Below are 20,904 nucleotides of genomic sequence, written 5' to 3' on the forward strand. Positions count from 1 at the left end.
ATAGAGTGAGTCTTTTGCAAATAGCTATGCAACCTTGCATTAACATCATTAAAGTTCATATGAAGCCAGTTATTAGAATGTTCTTACATCCACTTAGCTTTCATTTTTGGATGACTCGGTCTTTTTCCTGTATTAGTATTTGGGAAGCTGAATAGAAAAAAGCAGCTGTAGGATAGTTGTAACGACACCAGAGAATTGACATTTTTATTTATCCATTAGACAATAGATAAAGACAGCAATAATGCTGGTTTCTATTGTTAAAAAAAGTTTTTTATTTTTTTTTAGTTGTATATTCGCTACTGATATTTTACTGCTAAAAATGTGCTTACACATGTAATATAATTTATAGCAATGGAAGAATCAGAGAAAGCAGATTAAGCGTCTTTTGTTTTGACTTTTTTTTTTTTTAGTCCTGCTTCCTCCTAGAGAAATCACATTATCTGCAAAGAAAACTATGACAGTTAGATTTAATTCATACCATGGTATATAGCTTCCACCCTATGGCCATTAGGAAACATACACCAAAGTTAGCAGATTAATTTCAGAACTGTTTACCTCATAGGTTACCAAAGAGGTAAAGAAATAAACAAAACATCTCTACACAGCAGATGTTCATTCTCTGCCTCTTTAGCCCATACTATAGGCTCCAGATCATAGTCTCCTGTCCACTACTTTGAGTTAAGTTTGGAGTAAAGACAACAACAGGATGAGATAGCAGAGCACATAGGAGAGAGATCACTTGCAATCCTGTGGTATGTTTTGTCTAGGATGCAACACATCCTGCTTCCAGGCACTAAGAAGCCTTTTCCCCCACAATTTTTAACATACTATAAACATAACTGAGTTGGTCTGCTAATTTGTTCTAGTTTTAAATGAAAAAAGAAGAAGAAGAAGGCGTAGAGTCTGATTATTACAGAGTCCTGCAAAGTATGAAACATATCTGTGCTTAATGCTCACACATAAAACTGTCAAGACTGCACACGCAGCTTGGGTGATAGGTTAAACAGGCCGAGTTTCATCTGCAGCATATAAACAGACACCAAAAAAGTTGACCACACTGCAGCATTACAGTAAAAAAACAAAAAACTGCTGCTGTTCATTGCAACTGTGTTTTTAGTTTTAGTTTGGAAAGCTGGACTGAGGCCTGCTGTATCTGTAAGAGAACTGTAATCTGTTTTTTTAAGCACAGCCTAGATACCTCAGACATCCGTTAGTGTTCTTTATAGGTGAAAATGAAAGTACAGCTGGAGAGTAATTGAGGGTATTTCACAATTCTTACCAAGAAAACAGGACACGTTAGCACTACAAAAATTCTTCAGAACTATAAAAGATGGGATGTGGGATTAATCAAATTTCCTCATAATCTGTTGGTAGTACAGATGCTGTTGCTTACAGACTACCAGAAAAGTTCTTTTGTTTTGTGCACAATTGTAGTGAAGCATAAAGCCTTAAAGGCACTTGCATGGACATGTGCCTTGGTACTTTTGGTATATGCATCTTCTAAAAGAGACATAATCTACTATACTTTAAATCAACAAAACCACATTATTCAAAGCACTATGTTTATATATATTTTGCTTGCATATATTTAATTATTTTCATCTGCATTAGGCTATTTGCCATCATAAATTTAAAGGTGACTTCATAACTAAAAATCTGAGCATTTTAATAATGATCATGGGGAGCACCACTGACCAATATGATTTACTATATATGAGGTCTGCAGTAGTGCTAGGAGGACATTGTGCTTGGATTCAGTGTTGAATGTAACAGCCTCATAGTTAAACTGATTAACACATGCATTGTTTTGCTGCTGCTGACGACTTCAGATGTTGGGTCATTGCTACAAAGACAAATACATATATAGGCAGTGGCATCCTGCTAGAAAGTCTAGGTTAGTGACTATCAAGAGATCAACAGCTACAGTACATAGACTGAAAGTGAATGCTCTTACCCAACACAATGACCACAGTCTTCAGAAGAGACATCATGGTATCTCGGTTGCGACGTGGTCCAGAGCTGTGCCGTGACATCCTCATGGTTCTCTGCCTCACATACACAAAGATGTGGGCATATAGTGTCACCATGACAACAAAAGTCACAAGATTAAACACTGCCCAGAAGACCAAGTAAGAGTTGCTGTAGAGAGGTGCCATGTTGGAGCAAGACTTAATGCTACAGATACAGTTCCAACCTACGCTGGGTATCGCCCCCATGACTATGGACATAGTCCAGATAATGACAATCACAACCACCACGCGCCGGTTGCTCATGCGTGTGTGTAACTGCATGCGGAACACGGTGATGTGGCGTTCAATGGCGATGGCAAGCAGGTTGGCTACAGATGCAGTAAGGCTGGTGTCAATCAAGCCCTGACGCAGCAGCCATGTCGAAACAGTCAGACGTTTTGTGTTTGGTCCCGTGTTGAACATCAAGTAGAAGTACGCCAATCCAGCAAAGAAGTCAGCAGCTGCCAGGTTGGCCATCAGGTAGTAAATGGGGAAGTGGAATCTCCTGTTGACGTAGATGGCGATCATTACCAGAAGGTTGGCGAGCATGATGAAAATGCACACAGTGATGCCAAGGCCCATCACCAACCGGCTGTAGGTGTCCCAGTCGTTATAAAGAGGCTTGTCGCTGCGGTTGTAGAAAAAGGTGATGCTCTCATTATAGTAGCATTGTTCCTCATCCATGGTTGTAGTGGTGTTTACTAAAATGAGAAAAGACATGAAATACATAAAATTTTCATATAACACAGTCTTTTGATGTATATTTGAATACCATAGATTTAATTTCAAAAGGGAGGTTTATTTTTCACATCCATGGAGCTGAAACAACATGCACCACCTCAAATCAAAATCTGCATTATGAAGTTAGTGCTGTTTAAATTTTTTATTGTTTCCTTTACTTGATCACCTCGTGTAAATCACACCTGTGATGTTAAATCATCACAGAAGGAGCATTAAACTAAACAAAGAAACACTTCCACTGAATGTTCAAGTAGGTAGGTTCAAAAGCATGTGGCATATGTGAGTATTTCACCTTATTTGATTATCTGATTGCACTGCTGTGTGAGTGAAACATAAATCCTTTTCTCAGATTTTATCTTGACAGGCTGATACTTACAGAGGTTTTGCTAGAAATTGTTACAAAACAGTAGATGCAGTGTGATTAAAACGCCTTTGTGTGCTTTAAATGTGAGAATCTGGGATTATTCATTACTATTTTGATGTGAAGCAATCTAGTATATTAATCTACATCATAAGCATGCTCCATGTTAGTTGTCATCTCTAGCAGTCACTATTATCTCATAGAAAACATACAGTGTCAATTATACAACCATGTGCAAAATGAAGCTTGTGTTGCCTACAAGTCACAGAAGTTTACAAGTTTACAGAAACATTACACAAAGGTGCTGTGTTTTTGTGCCTGCAGGCTTGCCTGATATGTGTGAGAAGACGTGTGTGTTTGTATGTCCTGTCCTGTGTGAAAAAGCCTCAAACATGTTTTTTTTTTTTTCATCTGGTTGAGGTTTACGAGTATTTATGCTTAAAAAAATGCATGAGGAGGAGACTGAGTGAATGTGTGTGTGAATGGGTGGATGACTGAATGTAGTGTAAAGCGCTTTGGGGTCCTTAGTGACTAAGTACACCACTATACAAATACAGGCCATTTACCATTTTACCATTTACTGAGAAAATACGTAGAAACAACAGCATCATCTCTCTCTCTCTCTCTCTCTCTCTCTCTCTCTCGCACACACACACACACACACACACACACACACACACACACACACACACACACACACACAAACACACACACACACACACACACACACACACACACACACACACACACACACACACACAAACAATACTCACATGAGTATATGTGTTTGTAATAAAGCTCAAGTCCCACACGGATGCTGGCTAGTCTCTCTCATGCACCTAAGACCGGAAACAGGACCTCAGGGCATGAGTAGTCTGTTTGTGTGTGTGTGCTAGAGATACAGACACAAGGAGGACTGGAGAAAGATGAGGGGACAATGACTGAAAGAACAAGTATTGGAAGTTTTGGGTCAAAGGCTGGTGCTTTCTTTTTTGTCTATCTTTTAAATTTTCTTTTCTTTATCTTCTTCTGTAATCATCCAAATTCTTTGAAACCCTTTTCCTTTTGCAGTGACGCACTCTGCCAAAACCTAAGTGCAAACATGAAGAAGCCCCCCCCCCCCACATGAACAATCAAAAATCATCCTGGGAAATGAAGCAATGTTGAAAGCATTGAAAACTTAAGCTTGCCAAAGCTATTTGTTCAAATTCTGCAACTCAACTTGGTAATTTGCATTTCTGAATGTTATATAATGGAGAGCGAAAACCTGCAGGTCTAACCAATAATTTTGCTCAAGACTGTGCAATTGTTCCATAGTGACTCATGCGTTAAAGTATAAGTTTGGTATTAACAGCAGAATGACGGCAGCAAAATGAGCAGTGTGTGATATACCTACATTGCTTAGGTGTGTATTAGACGTTGGAGTGCACCAATGGCAACTTAAAGGAAGTTGAAATCAGTTAAGCAAATGCTTTTCTGGATTTTATTTAGATTCCATTTTATTTATTTATCTTTATTTTCTTAAAGACTCCAGCTGCAGCCATATTTGCCTGAAGCACCAGTAAAATGTTATTTTGTTTACTAAAATAGCAGTGGTACATTGTATTAGCAGTATTGAATTATAGCTAGTACTGGACTGTTCCAGGCCTACGGGATGTATCTGCTTCTTAATTTCTAAACACTAACCAGACCGCGTTTGAAAGTAGGGCCTCCTTTTTCAGACATGCTTATGCTTATTTACCAATGTTTTGTTTTGCTTTTTTTAATGGTTTTGTCTATGTGTAAGCAACGATCATTCCCTGTGTTAATACAGGTCATTTAATACACTTGTGGAGAGGCTTATGAAACTCTTTCGCAACTGATTAACTATGGAACCCTTGGACCTTGGTTCACAGCTGTTTTCACTACATTAACCACCAATATGTAAACTCATGTGGTCCTTTGAGATTGTGTTCCATTGTTATGCTGATGATCTACAATTATTTACACCAATTTCTGGAAAAAAGTTATATTTCTGGAAATGGATATGCCTGTTAATTTTGGTGAAAAGATGGTTTTAAATCTTAAGTATTACTGAACTAAAACTTGGATGGACAGGAAAGCATTTATTTATTTTTATTTATTTATTGTTCAAGAAAACCCTTTTTATTCATTCAAATAGCTTTCTTTCACCTGAGAAGTTTTGCTAAAATCAGACGTATTTTGTCGTTCAAATATGATGAGGATCTATTTTATGCCTTTGTGGCATCTAGTTTGGATTATTGTATTGTTTTACTATTAGGATACCCAAAGAAGAGGTATGTTAGAGGTCTGAACGTGGTTTAGAATGCAGCAGCTTGCATTCTTACTGGTTCATCTAAATATGATCATTATACTTCTGCGCTTTGCCTCTCTTAATTGGCTTCCTATTTATGCAAGAGCAGACTTTATATCTGCATTACATTCTTCTTGGAAGTTGAAAAAGCCAGAAAAAAACAGGATTTATTTTGCCCCTTAGCAAGGTAGAGCCATTCATTCATGATTACTATAGTGCAGTGCTTGTTTGCTGCAGCGCAGTCATGGACAGAGCCTGGTCAGTGCACTACATATGGCTTATTTAGGAAGTTCCAAATACACAACAATGGCAGTATAGATTACAAGTTTTCCAGTTTTACTACTCTTTACATTCACTGCTGCCAGCTTGGATTAAGTTGTGGTTAGCTCTGTTAGCTCTGGTCTGTGTTTTCTAAAGGACTATGATGGAAAGCACTCTTTAAATAAATATATTATTGTTAATAAAGAGGGTTTTCTAATTAACCTGCATAGTTCTTCCATACAAAAATTAAAATATAAAAATTTTAAAAGAAATAATATAAGGAAATCATACAAAGACCAACATTTTAAAATGACTGACAACAGGAGATAACTTGCAGAGGTTTATAGTATACGGAGTCCAGCGAGCAAATCATTTTCAATGTAATAATGCGCAGTGTCCAGCCCTGTAAGGAAAGTGCATTGTTTTTGTTTTTTTTGTTTTTTTATGTTTATGTTTTTTTAAACCAGGATTCATTTAACCATCTGGGGTCAAAATCACGTGACCAATTTAAGACGACACAGCAACAAGATGCAGCAAACCAGAGTCTCCAACTTGGGTAGAAAGTGCGGACTTCAAACTATATACCAGTTTTTAAATTATGTTGATAGGCCATGTAAAACCGGAGTTATGATAAAAAAAATACATGCAATGTTTTTTTCTGAGTGTTTTGTTTTTTTGGGGGGAGTGGCACAAATAATTTATGTGGCATCTTATTTGATGCAGCACACCTGATTGTTCTGTAAATAGTTTTAAATGGTTATATAAAAAAAACCTGAGGCATTTGCTGCATTTTTAGGTAAATAGTACTATATAACTTCGTTGTTTGCAAAACTTGTGCATAATTTTTAAAAAATGTACAATTTGTATTTGCATTTCAAGTTTTGAAAATGATTCGTTAAACATATTTGTGGTTCTTACAGTAAGAAATATAACTTTTTTCTACTCTGATTTTAAGTTTTTTGTCTGAATTTAGATCAATTGTGCTAATACACTATGTCAAAATGAAAACATAACTCCAAATTCAGATATGTGAGGTTGTGCTGAAAAGAATGATACCAAACAAGGCAAGATAAACAGTTTTAAAAGGTGAAATGTAGAGGTCAAATCAAAAGTAGTCAAAAACGGCCAATTTTACCCTGGACCCCAGAGGGTTAAACAGAAAGCTGTATGGCCTCATTGCAAAAGAGTGTTATTACGACATGTGAAAATAAAGAACACATCTGTTTTTGAAGCAAACTGCTAAATTTGCAATACTATCCCCTTTCCTGTTTGTAATGGGTGTGTTATTTCCTTTTGGTGTCTATGGAAGTTTTTTTTTTTTTCTTAAAGAAGTGACAGTATCATTCCTGCATCTAATTATTAAGATTTTATTCATTGCTCATGTAAGGCAGTCAGTCAGCAATAAGAAGAGGCATTATGAGGAATAACTAAATGACAGCAGCAACACTAATTTAAAAGAAAGTCACAGGTATCGAGTCTCCATTTACAATGACCACAGCGGATGCCCATGTCGTCGTCTGCAGTTTATGGCCATTAAATGTCTGGAGGGAGCAATCAACAGGGCATTAGATGCCTGAGACAAGTCATTATCAAAAGAAAGTGGAGGAAGTGTCAGTGACCTCTCAGTACACATTCCCAACACTTTCATCAGACCTTCGGAGCCTGTGGAGGGAGATCCTGTCATTGTGTATGTGTATGTATTTGCATACAACAGTTGATAGCTGAATATTGTACAAGACTGTGTAAGAAAAAGGACATCGAATGAGGGGAATTTCGTTTTTTGTTCCTGAACAAAAAGTATGTAAACAAAGAACAGTGCAGTGACTTATTTTTCAAGAATTTAAATGTGTTTGAGAGCAAGAGAGGAACGTTTGGGAAGTGTGTAGAAGAGAACAAAATGCTCACTGTGCCCAAGTGTGTGTCGACACACTCTTCATGCTTGTTAGTAATGTGTGATAAAGTCTGGCTGTGCGGAGTGAGAGACTCAGTGTGTGTTTTGTGTGTGTAAGTGTCTAACAGGCTATGAAAGGACCACCCTGGAATCCATAGATGTGAGGTCATTACTCAAGGATCAACAGCAAGGCTACATCCGTATATTGTCAATGTACGCCTAACTGACACATGCATAGGGGCTAGTTGTTCTTCACCATTACTTATTCACGCTGCAATAAAGTGCTAAATTGACAATAAATGATGCAGCCTTGCAGGGTGAGATAATTTTTCACCTTTGAAAAATTGAGCTACTAATACTCAATCACAAAACCACACGGTTCCTAGAATATGCATTCATTACCACATACAATGGATGCTATAGCTTGAAATGAGGTAAACAAAGGACCATAGATTTTTTTTTTATTACTATTAAAAGATTTATGGAAATCTTCAACACTTTGCTTTAGGTTAGCTGTAATAGAAACGGGCTCATGGCATTTAAATCTGTTAACACACTTTATGGTATTAGTAGAAAAGCACTGAATCAGGACTGCTATGTCAGCATGTGCTACATAGGAAATTGTTTATCCAGCCCATTCTCATTGCAAGGACATTAAATCTGTCATTTTCTCTAAATTACACACAGGGCGTCTTTTCACACGAGTGGCTGTGGACCGGGTTTAGGTAATAGTCACGCAGATCTGTTACATCTGTCAGATACACTAGGCAAATGCCATATTTCAATGTGTTGACTTAATGCTGTGAGCTCAAACCACAATCTTTTACTAAATCTAAGTAGCTTTTAGTGTCTGAAGTGAAAAAAGTGAGTTCAAATCAAACAAATCAGCAAGTGAAAACCAAGCAAAACAAAGTTCAGAAAGTCAAAGCTTCCAAACAGGAAGCAAACCACAGTTTCCTGGCAGACACATCAAGCACTCGGCCTTTGCTTTTGCTTTTGAACTACATGAGGACTATAAAGAAATAATTCTTGGGTGTTGATTTTCTTTAACAGTTTGTGCTAACACGGCTCTTTTCTGTCAAGATAAAAGAAGATGCACTTAAGATTTAGTCAATTTAGCGATTTTTCTACTGGCCTTTTATATTTACATTTGCAGGAAAATGTAAATTAAATAAAGGTTGTTATCAGGTTGTTACCATTGTTACCAAAAAAAATACATAAAGTCATTTGCACTTTGCACTTCATGTTTAAATGCAATCCTCCATATTTGAGCTCCTCAATACTTGTTATTTTAGTGTCTAGTCTTGCTTGTTGCAAACAGCTGGCTGTGTCAAATTCTTTCCTTTGACTTTAATAAATATCCGCAGCTTCACATAGCACGCACAGAAAAAAGCATCCACTTACAAAATTATAAGTTTAATAACAGCAGACTGGTCAGGATCTGATTCTAAATATTGCTGCTTTGTGCTGTCTTCACATGTGACACACAGATTTGAGATTTATACAGCAGAATAATAATGCAGTCCTAATGCTAAACTCCATCTGAGCTGCATCAGCTGAAGAACGTACTCATTTTCTAAAGTAAGAATTTTTTTCTTGTATCAGAAAATGGAAATTTTACATGTCCTCTCCGACCATACGTGGTTCACTCTGATATTTCCTGAGAGAAATACTTGCCTGAAACCTATGCATATATCAGCTTGTCAAATAACAAATATGCAAAAATCATCTTGTTTCTCATCCTTTTGCTACCCATTTGTTTGTGTTATACTTGGTTAATTGCGCTGATAATTATTGAACTAAAGTGGCTGCGAGTTCATAGATGAGCATATTATGATTGGATTATCTGAAGAGCTATCCACTGTAAATTGAGTTCTTATGCATCACTGCCTCATGCTCATCTGAACAGCTGAGCAAATTTGATACTTTGTTTTGTTGGGTTTTTTTTTGCTTTGTTGTTGTTGTTGTTTTTAATTGGCTCCAAAACAAATGTTGCTTGTGAATGTATTTTGCACTTTTTTAACCACTGTTCTGACAAGTGCCGAGATAAACCAACTTCAGTCACTGCCAGACAAGAAGTCCACTAAACACTTAACAGTAGAGTCTGTTCCCACTCTCTTGATAATGCATCATCCAGCCTTCTGGCTGCTGTTATTGAAATGCACCCCTGAGAGAAGTACCTTTAAGAAAATCACCCTCAGATATGATGTTATTCTTACACAGAACAAGAATTTAGTCTGTTTTAACTAATATTTATTTAGACACACGTTGAGACCAATCACTGATCTGGGATTCCATGCTAAGGAACATATAGCCCTCGTGGAACTCATGAAAGAGAAGAAAAATTTTATGTATCATACATTGTTTCACCCATAGTGATCTATAACTCACATGTGCATTAAAGGCTGTATATGAAGTATTGTAGTCTACAAATTGTCTCTTTCTTGAATGAGTCTCACTGATGTAGCATTTCACCGGGAAACTTCTCTTCTCTTTTTATGGAGAAAAGGATACATCTTCTAGCTTTGGAGTTCAGACAAAAATATGACCATTTGAAGCTTGTTTATATGTGAGGTCACACACAAAAAAGCTAATGTTCCAAACAGGATCCCTGCAGTTTATCAGTGTTGTACTCCAGAGTGAGCTCTTGGCTCTGAGGTTTTTAACTTTGAGAAGAAGAATTATTTATTTTCATAAAAAGTCACGAAACATGTAAGAATGATTACAGAGAAGCATAAATTATCAGACAAAGAAAAGGGAGTCATTTAGTGCACAGCTGGGGTGAAATCATGATTAAAAAAATGTCTAACTATTTTTGGTACATAAAATGAATCCTGTGGAGCTTTTTTCAAATTGTACTTTGATGTGAATGATTTATGAGACACAGGAAACATATGAAAGTGATAAAAAATGTCTTCTTTGAAAGCTTGCAAGGGGTGCATGAGCTAAGGCTCTTCTCTATATGTTTACTTAAAGCATACCTCACAGTAGTAAGTGAACACCTTCCCTCTTTTCCAATTTCTAACGTTAACAGTGTCAGCTATTAAAATATTATATATACTTGCAACATAAAGAGACTTCACTTAGTCTGAGTAAGTTGCTGTTGACCCTTACTTTGCACCTACTCTACTGCTAAGCTAACTAGCTGTTTTCCACAGAGTTTGTAGTTTGCATTTTATAAACTACATATTGACCAAAAATAACTAAAATGGAGGAATTTTATTTCATACTATGTATCATGGTACATTGTATGAATCACTATGCAAGGCTACCCATATGGTTGGAAATGTACTTCAAATGGGTTCAAAAATCTTTTTTTTTCTACATTTCAATGCATTTTAGATTATCTATAGGAAATATTTGGTTGCAGCTTGATTATTGGGAATTTTAAATGTGTGTCTAATCCATGTTCAACTCAAGTGAAACCAAAAAGTCTCATAACTTCCCACGGTTCTTCCATCCCTCACCTCCAAATCTCTTTCCTTTTCTCTTTCCACCTCTGTGTCCCCCTCTCCTCTTTGCCCTTGTGCTCATCTTCTGCAATCTTTTTCTTCTCAGATTTCCTCTCCTGTTGCCTGCTTCTTTTCCTCCAGCTCCCTCCTCCCATCTTTGCCAACTCTCTACACAATGTGCCCATTGTTTCCATCTCTCCCACCCCAGAAAGTAGAGACGCTGGGCTTCTACAAGCTAGCATGCACACAAACACTCAGCCACATAGGCTTTCATTCTTTAACTTTATCTTTATCATTACAAACCACACACACACGCACACACTTGCACATACACTCAAACAGTTGCTGCGTACCGACAGAACTCGGAACAAGGATTGGATTGAGAGCCTGTGTTGAGTCATGAGTGACTGCAGGCGTGACCGGCTGATTCACAGCTCATCAGAGGATGATACCCTTCGAACCACTTCCATCACAGCACACATGGCCCAAAATGGTCATTATACTGGAATATAATAGAATAGAATAGAATAGAATAGAATAGTACACTTTTGTATGACTATTAGTGTAATCAAGCACCACAATTGCATAAATAAACCAGAATGCAATTCAGTAGTGAAACACATAACCAACATTGTTGGCTTGCTATAATAGTCTCTTTAATTTTTGCTTTGCTTATCTCAAAAAGAGCTCTCTGGTAGTGATACGAATGCATTTAGGAAATGTAGGAGCTTCAAACATACACAATATTCTTTAGTGACAAAAACCACACTAAACAGTGATAGGCTAAATATATCAAATATACTATGCATAATATTGAACAGAAGTTTCTACCAAAACATTATGGTAGTAAAATAAATAAACAAATAGTGCATTTTAAAAGATGAGAAATCATATTTCAGGCATTTCAAGGATCAGCGTTTCATCACACCACCAACAGAAGCACATTGGGAACGGTTACTCCTGGATGCACTGACAAAATAATGTTTCATTTCACCAGGAGGAGTTAACTTCTAAATTACATAGAGAGAGGCGGCTTGGTTTCACAGTGGCTTTCGGTTTTTCCAAAGCCACTGACAGCAATTTGTTATTTCTAAATAATGGGCAGAATCATAAATAACATATAAAAGCTGTTTTAATTTGGCTATAAATTCTCACAGGGATCATAGCTTTGGAAAGTCTAGTGACAACCAAAATCCAACTCTCTAGTTATTATCTATGTAGTGGCATATAATGCAGCTTTTCATTTTGGAACTGTCATGTAACTCAGATTATTAGCTTTAAGATCTTTCTGATCTGTCCCACATGTTTAGGTAGAGCAAATTTTTATGCTAGAAGGCATAAAAAAGGGAATCTGCTATTAAAAATCCTCCTTCTTACACTGGTTTAAGATATATTTTAAAAAGAAACTGTGAAAGAAAGAAAAAGATGCTTAAAATAGATGAATAATTGATGGACGGTTGCGTGAATGCATTTAAAACAGTCTAAGAACCGTTTATAACAAGTGGTTTTATTATAGTAACTGAAGTATTTAACAATGACTGGATTAAAAAAAAATTACCTAAACAGTCACTACCATATGTATCAGTTTGTTTTTGTTTGTTTTTTTCTGGATTTTATTAATGGGCGTGTTCTCTAATGAAATTGCACTATTAGAGACAGATTCCACAGATTACATCACTGGAGCTCAGATGCAATATGGGATTGCATCAGTGTGGTCTGCAGAGATTTCAGGGTTTGACTCAAAAGTGTTCTTCAAATTCATCACTTTAATGACCTGGCCTGTCAAAACCATTAATGCACTGCACTGAATAAAAACAAATGTGTGCATGTGGTCATAATTTAAAATGATAATTAATTTGTGTATATATCTATATCTACATATGCATAAATGTATGTATATGTCTGTATCTTCATCTGTGTATGCTCATTGGATACCTTTTTTATTGGATACCAGATCCCATTTTGTCTTCCAAGCTGCCTTAATCCTTCATGGCTGAGATTCAACAAAGTCCTGGAAACATTCCTCAGAGATTTTGGTCCATAGTACCATGATAGCATCACACAACTGGTACAGATTTTTCAGCTGCACATCCATAATGGGAATATCCCATTCCACCACATCACAAAAGTGCTCTGTTGGATTGAGATCCAGTGACTGTGGAAACCATTTGAGTACAGTAAACTCATTGTCATGTTCAAGAAACCCGTTTGAAATGATTTGAGCTTTGTGGCATGGAGTGTTATCCTACTGGAAGATTGGTAAACCATGGTCATAAGAGGCTTTAAGAGAAAAGTCTGACCCTACCATCGAAATGATCCAGGGGAAATTCAGACTTATCACACTAGGTAACATTTTTCCAATCTTCTATTGTCCAATTTTGGTAAGCCTTATTTGAATTGTAGCCCTGGTTCCTATTATAAGCACACAGGATGGACATTTGGTATGGTACCTTTAAGCAGATGTGCTACTGTTGTAGCACATCTGCTTAAAGGTTTGATGTGTTGTGCATTCAGAAATGAGTATCTTCATATCTCAGTTGTAACAAAGGGTTATTGGAGTTTCTGTTCATTTCCTATCAACTCAGTCATCTACCACACACTGGATATATTCTTTAACTTGGGTCATTTTCTGTAAACAGTAGAAACGGTTGTGCGGGAAAATCCCAGTAAATCAGCAATTTCTGAAATGCTCAGACCAACTCATCTGACACCAACAACCACATTCAAAGTTACTTCATTGACCTTTCTTCCCAATTTTGATGCTCACTTTAGCAGGTTATCTTGACTATGTCAGCATGCCTAAATGCACTGAGTTGCTGCAATCTATTTGGCTGATTAGATACTTCCAGTAACACTATGAGTAATGTGGGAGTCATTTCAATCAAAATATGTCCTTTGATACCCACAAAAAATATGTAGAGCGTCTTTGTACAGTTTCTGAATTTAGAGATGCACAACATCTCTAAATGTATATACTTCTTATTGAAATCGATATTGATATTGAAATATCGATTCTTCCGATACCATACCAAATATTGATATTTTAGTACTCTGGGGTAAATTTGTAGTTTTTACAATTAAAAGGAACACAGTGGAAAGAAACTACATCATTCGGATCGTCTAAATTGGAAGGAACTACTTCCTCTTACGCCTTTCATAGTCATATGCGAAACACGGCTGTATAAATGTGTCACAGCCCCTGGTGTGTGCACTCACAACAATGGCTGAGCATAAACGGAGCCATGTGTGGACGTATTTTACCTTCACAAGCAGCCAAGACGTGGTTTGCGATATATGTGGCAAGACAGTGAGGTGTTGTGGCAACACCACTGACCTCGTCAAACACCTCAGAGTAAATCATATCACAGAATATGATGAGCTTATGTTGAGGTGAACTGAAGAGGAGGAGAGGGACAGGTGCTGCTAGGGCGAGACAGACGTCTCTTGTGGAGTCCTTTAGTGCTGCAGGCAGCAACATGTTCAAATAGTGCACAACTTCAGGTTTTTTATTTCTATATGATTATTCTGCATCATTAAGCAATGAGAACAAGTAGTCTGATGTCCTGTAATCATTATGAAGCTATATTATTATATTATTATTAAAATTACATAATGCAATTATATATTGTATTATGAAATACAATGAAACATTAAGTTTTTGTACAGAGTATCGGTATCGGATCAGTATCGTCGATACCACCCTGAATTTTACTTGGTATCAGATCGGAAAGGAAGTCAGTGGTATCGCACATCACTACCAGGAACAAAAAAGACTTTCTCATATGAGAAAAGAAAAGATATTTCTCATATGTTAGCTTCTCTTCATTGGCTCCCTGTTAAATTGAAAATTCAATTTAAACTCCTTCTGATTACATACAAAGTCTTGAATAATCAGGGCTCCTCATATTCTAAAGACCTCATAGGATTGCATTGTTTTAAAAGAGCATTTCACTCTTCGACTGCAGGCTTACTTGTGGCTCTGAGAGTTTCTAAAAGTACAATGTGAGGCAGAGCCTTCAGCTATCAAGCCAGTCTCCGGTGGAACCAGCTCACAGATTGGACTGAGGAGACAGACACGGTCTCTAATTTTAAGATTACACTTAAAACTTTCCTTTTTGCATTAAGATTATAGGCTGGATCAAGTGACCCTGAGCCATTCTTTAGTTATGCTGCTATAGGCTCAGACTGCTGCAAGTTTTCATGTAATTCACAGTGATGCACTTTATCTCCACTCACCTTTTTTCAATCCCCGAAAGTTTATATATAGTTTGTCTCCTCTCTCCCTCCGTCAGTGCTTTGTCCTGTTTCCCTATGCTCCATTTCACTTTTCTCTTCTCTTTCTTCTTTTCTCTTTCATGGCAGAGGGCTGCCCCTCCTGATTGGGCTGGAGGTTTTAGTTTTAGTACTTGATCATAGGGGGTCAGATGATTGTTGGGGTTTTTCTCAAATACTTCAGAGCATTTACCTTGGGGAAATTTGACTGAATTTAATTACTGTGTCCTTACCATAATTTGGCTGAACGAAGCATTGAAGTAAGAGCAATCTGTCTGAATTTTGAATTATACTACTTTAAAATGCTATGTAACATCTGAAAAAAGGGTTAGTGTCATTGTTTCACTTCAAAAAGAGCGTGGTGAAGTACAGAACCAAATAATCATACTAATACAGTACCCGCAGAAAGAGTCATGATTTGTGCTGGGTTGAAAAATAATTTCCTCATTATGGTGTTTCTTAGTTTCTCTTTCTTTCATGCATGACTGACACCGTTCAGATGATTTTAACCGTCTTCTGCCTCAAAGCCACACATGATCTGTTGCAAGGAAGTTAATGAGTGGTCATTAGAGAAATAAGTGGTAAGTGCAGGATCTATGTCTTGAACCATGTTAGCATGAGAGCCACTGAATGTGTTTATCTCTAACTGATGTGGTCCAATGTCTGGCAGCACGAGCCTACAGTACTGCACCATTGTGGGTTGAGCTCCTGACAATGTAAACATCACATGGATGAACACTTGACTTTTGGTCACACTGACCATTATCCCTTTAAGCCATTAAAGCCTGCCTCTCAATAAAGAAGAACTTAAGTAAAGTGGTAACATAATGTGACTGTTCCATATTTTGGAGTGCCAAAACATGTACTGTATGCATCCAAAACACTTTGCAGTAAATACACATCTACCCTTTGTGCAAGCGATTGTGTATTCTAACCTAATTCATGTAATCTTTCTGGGTAAATATCGGGTCCATTTTCTTTTCTGTTAGCACTAGCTAAACTGTGGAATGAAAAAACAATACCTTAGACGACAGCATAATAATATGTACACACTGATAATTGTGAGCAGTTTGTGTATAGATTTACCAAACTGTGCAAATCTGCTTTCTTTAAATATTTATGAATGTTTCCAGCATGCCATGATGTTATCTGAAGTTCGTTTGGAATATACAGTAACTACATTAACATCAAATATATTTACTTCCCAAAACAACATTCATTGTGTATCACTTGTAGCTATGCAACCACAGTAGTGTTAATCTGACAGCTGTCAGTTTCCTGTCAAAACCACAATTTATTTTTTCCATTTATCTAAGGTAAAAAAAAATGAATGGTAAAGGTAGAAGATGGCAACAAAGCTCCCTGTGGATAAACAGAAGAAATGGCTACATACATTGAGAAAAACACACGACTGCCTCCAAATAAGTAGTTATGAGCAAATTCTATCAAAGTCTATCTATTAAAAGCCAAAGGTAATGTTTTCAGAAGATGAGATATGAACAATAAAGCACAAATCAAAAACCACTGTGAATGCCAAACGCTATCTCACACTGAAGCTAAAATGTTGCTTTGTGCAACACCTTTTGGCTGTACAGAAAAAAAAAAGATTACAGCAATTTGTCACGAGCTTTGGTCAACTTTAAAAATCATAGATCTCCAGATCTGCATAACAGGCCTCTTCAAAAATTGACAAACCCTCCCAGTACTTGTATGGACCAGCTATAATTACTTGATCCCAGAACCAAGAACAAGCTGAAGTTTGAGAGATATTTTCACATATTGTTTATGTTATTATGTTATTGACAGTAGCTGATAATAAAATATATCACAACTACTGTATTCATTTTAGATTTAAGGTCCTTATTGCATCATTTTTAAATTTTGATTAATTAACTTCACAGTAATGACTCAACTGTTGGACATTTCTAATCTAATCTTACCTAACATAAATGTGATACAAGGCATTGAACGCTAAAGATGTGCAAAGGTCAAAGACTGTGCAGACACTGAGGAGCATAATATCTGTAATTCATGTTAATAAGAATGCATGTATATGTAAGTAAAAGTCAAGATAACTTCGGAGAGAGTATTAGTGATTCTAAAACCATATATAACTATTTGTTCTATCTTGTGTATATTTTTTTATAGCTGTGAACATGTCAAAGGCTATTTTGAATTACTTCCCTGTTTAAATGGCCCTTGAAGAAATTTATTTTCTGCAGCAACTGCTCACTAAATGGGACTCTGCTACCTGCATGAATGTGGAAACAATCTGGACCTAAGGAGTAAGAATGGGTGGAATGCAGTTCCTTAGAATAGGGGGAGGAAAAATCAGGGTTCCAGTAATGACAACACAGATGTTTCAAGAACCCAGGCTTTTGACGGATGTCAAAGCTCATGAGGGGAAACATAAAGCAGTCATCTTCAGGGGAGACAGTAAGTCTTTGCAATGGGAGTTCTGTTTAGTTTGATAAAAGAGGTCAGAAGTCAAAAGAATCAACTTCTCTGGAATGACTTTCAGATGAGTATGTTTCTGTAACCCCATCAAATCTATCAACAACAACTTTAAGGGCTAAGAACCTGAGGTGCCTCTCTGAGCCTCTCTGAGCCTCTTTACTTTGCTTTACCCATATTTTAAGTGCACTTGACTAGTAAATAAAAAATGTTTGTATCACATGACTAAAATGTGTCATCGTTTTAGAAAGTCTGCGTTTTCGAGTGTCCACACTGTGACGGGACAGCTCCGTTTAGAAATGTATTAATTTTTGAGAGCGTTTTCAAAACGCTACGTTTTTCCTTGGGGAAAACGCTGTCTCAGTGTGGACGGGAGGCCAAAACGGAGAGAAAACTATGCGTTTTCAAACAAAGACGCATTAGTGTGGACGTAGCCAAAGTCATTTGAAATCTCTCTTCAGGAGTGCTAATGGTCCTATCACTCTCTGGAGCATCAAAGACCCCCTGAGACCTGTGACAGCGGGTGGTAGGTAAGCAGTGGTCTCACTCTCTTGTGAATACACAAATAAATACACCCACTCAGACACAGAGACACCATTTGAGTCCCAAATTAGTGTTAATCAGGAAACATCAAAAGGGAGTGACAGCATGTATCAAGCACCTTTTTTCCCTTACGAAGACCTTCTCAATCAGTTCAAATTTACTTTGATGACACAGAAACTCTGCGGTCTTATCACATATCTTGGGTGCGTGTGGAAACTTTGATTAAAAAAAAGGAAGGTTGTGAACTTAATAAACTGTTCTGGTCAAGTTTCAAGGTTTTTTGGTGGGTGTATAACACTCTTCAAAACAATAATAATACTTTAGAAGGAATAGGCATATAATGAGCAAACTGCCAATAACAGAAACTAAAAGGAGCCAGTAAAAAGCATCACATCAGCAACACAGCTGTGAAGTCTTTTGTCACTTTCCAAGCAAGAACACGGCCAACTGTGTTTATTTGAATGCATGACCCAGGCTAAGGTAACAGAAATCCATCCCTGAGGTCTGTGGAGATTGATGACAAACCAGATGTATGTGGCTCAAAAGAGCTCTTTCAGGAAACATAAAAGTACTCAGTTATGCCTTTTTATCTCTTGTATAGATGTGAAATGGTTCATCTTCAAATGGAAATTTGCCATGGGGAGTTTTGACTAAGAAAACTCAAGGAAGGACAGAACTCAATGGCTTTATTTCACCCTATATCATCAAGAACATCTTAACTCAGCTTAATTGTTGGACAAGTTAAAGTTTGAGCAAACCTGTTCTAAATTAAGTCCCACGGGTCTCAAGGGAGATTCAGATTTTTCCATTAAGTGTGTTTCACAGTGCCAATAACAGAAACAGAGCTTTTAAGATGTGCTTTTGTCCGATAACAGTCAGCAAGGTCCCCACAAGAGCTTTTTCATGTATATTTATCTCCAGTTTGTTATGCATGACTTATTATGACTAACCGACAAACAACACAGCATCTGATCAGAACCTGTCAGATGAAAAAAAAAAACCCAAGCATTCCATCCCAGTTGGTCTTAAGATGTTGGAATTATTGCTCCTTTTGACTTTTAGACTACAAGTTGGACCTCTGAGCTATCCATCTCTGCCATAACAGGTGAAGCCTGTCTACCCTAAATTCATACAGTTAAACTTAACTATCTTGTGTTCGATAAATAACTAAATCACTTTGTTTCCCAAAGGTGTTACTAAAGTCTGCTAAAATTGTAACAGTTACAGTTGATTTTTAGGACTTGAGTAGGGTGGATTGACGCCTGCCGGCAGAAGACAGAGTCAAGGCGTTTTCTTTGGAAAGACGCCAGCACTACAAGAAATGCTTCAACATGCTGGTGGTGGTTTGGTCATCTGTAATACTCACACTGACAGCACAAGTGTTTTCTCTTGAATAACCGATGCTGGTTAGAATGAGTTTAGATTTGATTTGGGGGAGGAAGACGCAGAGATTCGATAAAGAAGTCTAAAATAAGATCATAAGAACACATTCTCTATAACGAGATCAGCGTGGAAAATCTAAACAGATGTCAGCCTTTATAAACTCCTACACCCAACGCCCATTTATTTTTTTCCTCTCACTCCCATTTACAAGTGTTGTTCCAATCCCAGAGTTTGATAAAGAGCCCAGTTCTGGCGCAACAAGTCCTTCATTCCACCCGCGTCCCTGTTCTCACATCCTCTATAGACGCACAACTGCGCGTCTCCCGTTGAAATAACGGTGCGCTGAGGGGCTCCAGGCATCTGCTAATACCATCAAAGCCTTTATCTGAACTGACTGCTCTATCGCCACGTCTACGTGGCAGGTATACTTTTGATTATGAAAAGATGCCCACTCTTAGGCATATGTGCACAGTGAGACACAGCGGTCCACATAAACCTATACATGTACCCCCCTCTATGTAACAAATGTTAAATTGTGGGGAAATCTCTCAACAGTGAGGATAAGATATCAAATACTTACAGTGTCCTGCATGCAGTGAGAGCAGTGGGTAGGTGGTTTAGCTTACTCCCTGACTGGTTCCTGGATGTCCAACTCAAGTTTGATCCGGAGTGTCTAAAATTCCTCCAACAGACAACTCATACAGACTCTGCCTGCGCAACTCTGAAGTCAACGCCGCAGCGGTGTAATATAAGATTTAAAATCCAACATGCAGCCAGGTAACCCTTTCATTTTATGTCCGTGCAGGGGAAAAAAGCGAAAGATCGGTCAAATTTTCCCACCGCTATGTCCCGATTTTGTTTGTTTTTTGGCTTTGTTGTTTTTTGGCTGTTTTTTTCAAAAATGCAAGTTGTTTTAATTTCCCCCCCAGATGTCGAAGCCTTTGCGCTCTCTGCTTCGTCTCCGTGCCTCTCTGCGCTGGCGCGGCTCTCTCCTTCTCTCTCTCTCTCTCTCTCTCCCCCTCTCTGTCTCTCTGACCGACAGACTGCCACACAGACTGCACAGGACGGGACCTTTGTCTGCATGTGACGTCACTCACACGTGCAAATGCCATATCTTTTATCAAGACAGGACAGGCATACGTTTACAAACAGACTACATGCACATTGCAATTTCATTTAGAGAACAGGATGACACACAGTTACAGCTAAAACCTGCAAACACG

General features: G+C 37.6%; 1 protein-coding gene across 1 annotated transcript in view; it reads right to left on the reverse strand.

Annotated features, from left to right (window-relative positions):
• lpar1 (lysophosphatidic acid receptor 1) overlaps positions 1 to 20,666 on the reverse strand; it is a 33,763-nt gene extending 13,097 nt beyond the window's left edge. The window contains exons 1-2 of the mRNA XM_063478811.1: positions 20,262 to 20,666; positions 1,955 to 2,710 (exon numbers count right to left, since the gene is read on the reverse strand). Coding sequence (XP_063334881.1) covers positions 1,955 to 2,693 — 739 coding nt within the window. The 5' untranslated portion in view covers positions 2,694 to 2,710; positions 20,262 to 20,666. The remainder of the gene's footprint in view (positions 1 to 1,954; positions 2,711 to 20,261) is intronic.
• Positions 20,667 to 20,904: the final 238 nt, after the last annotated feature.

The sequence above is a fragment of the Pelmatolapia mariae genome, linkage group LG7 (genome assembly GCF_036321145.2).
Source record: "Pelmatolapia mariae isolate MD_Pm_ZW linkage group LG7, Pm_UMD_F_2, whole genome shotgun sequence".
NCBI lineage: Eukaryota > Metazoa > Chordata > Actinopteri > Cichliformes > Cichlidae > Pelmatolapia > Pelmatolapia mariae.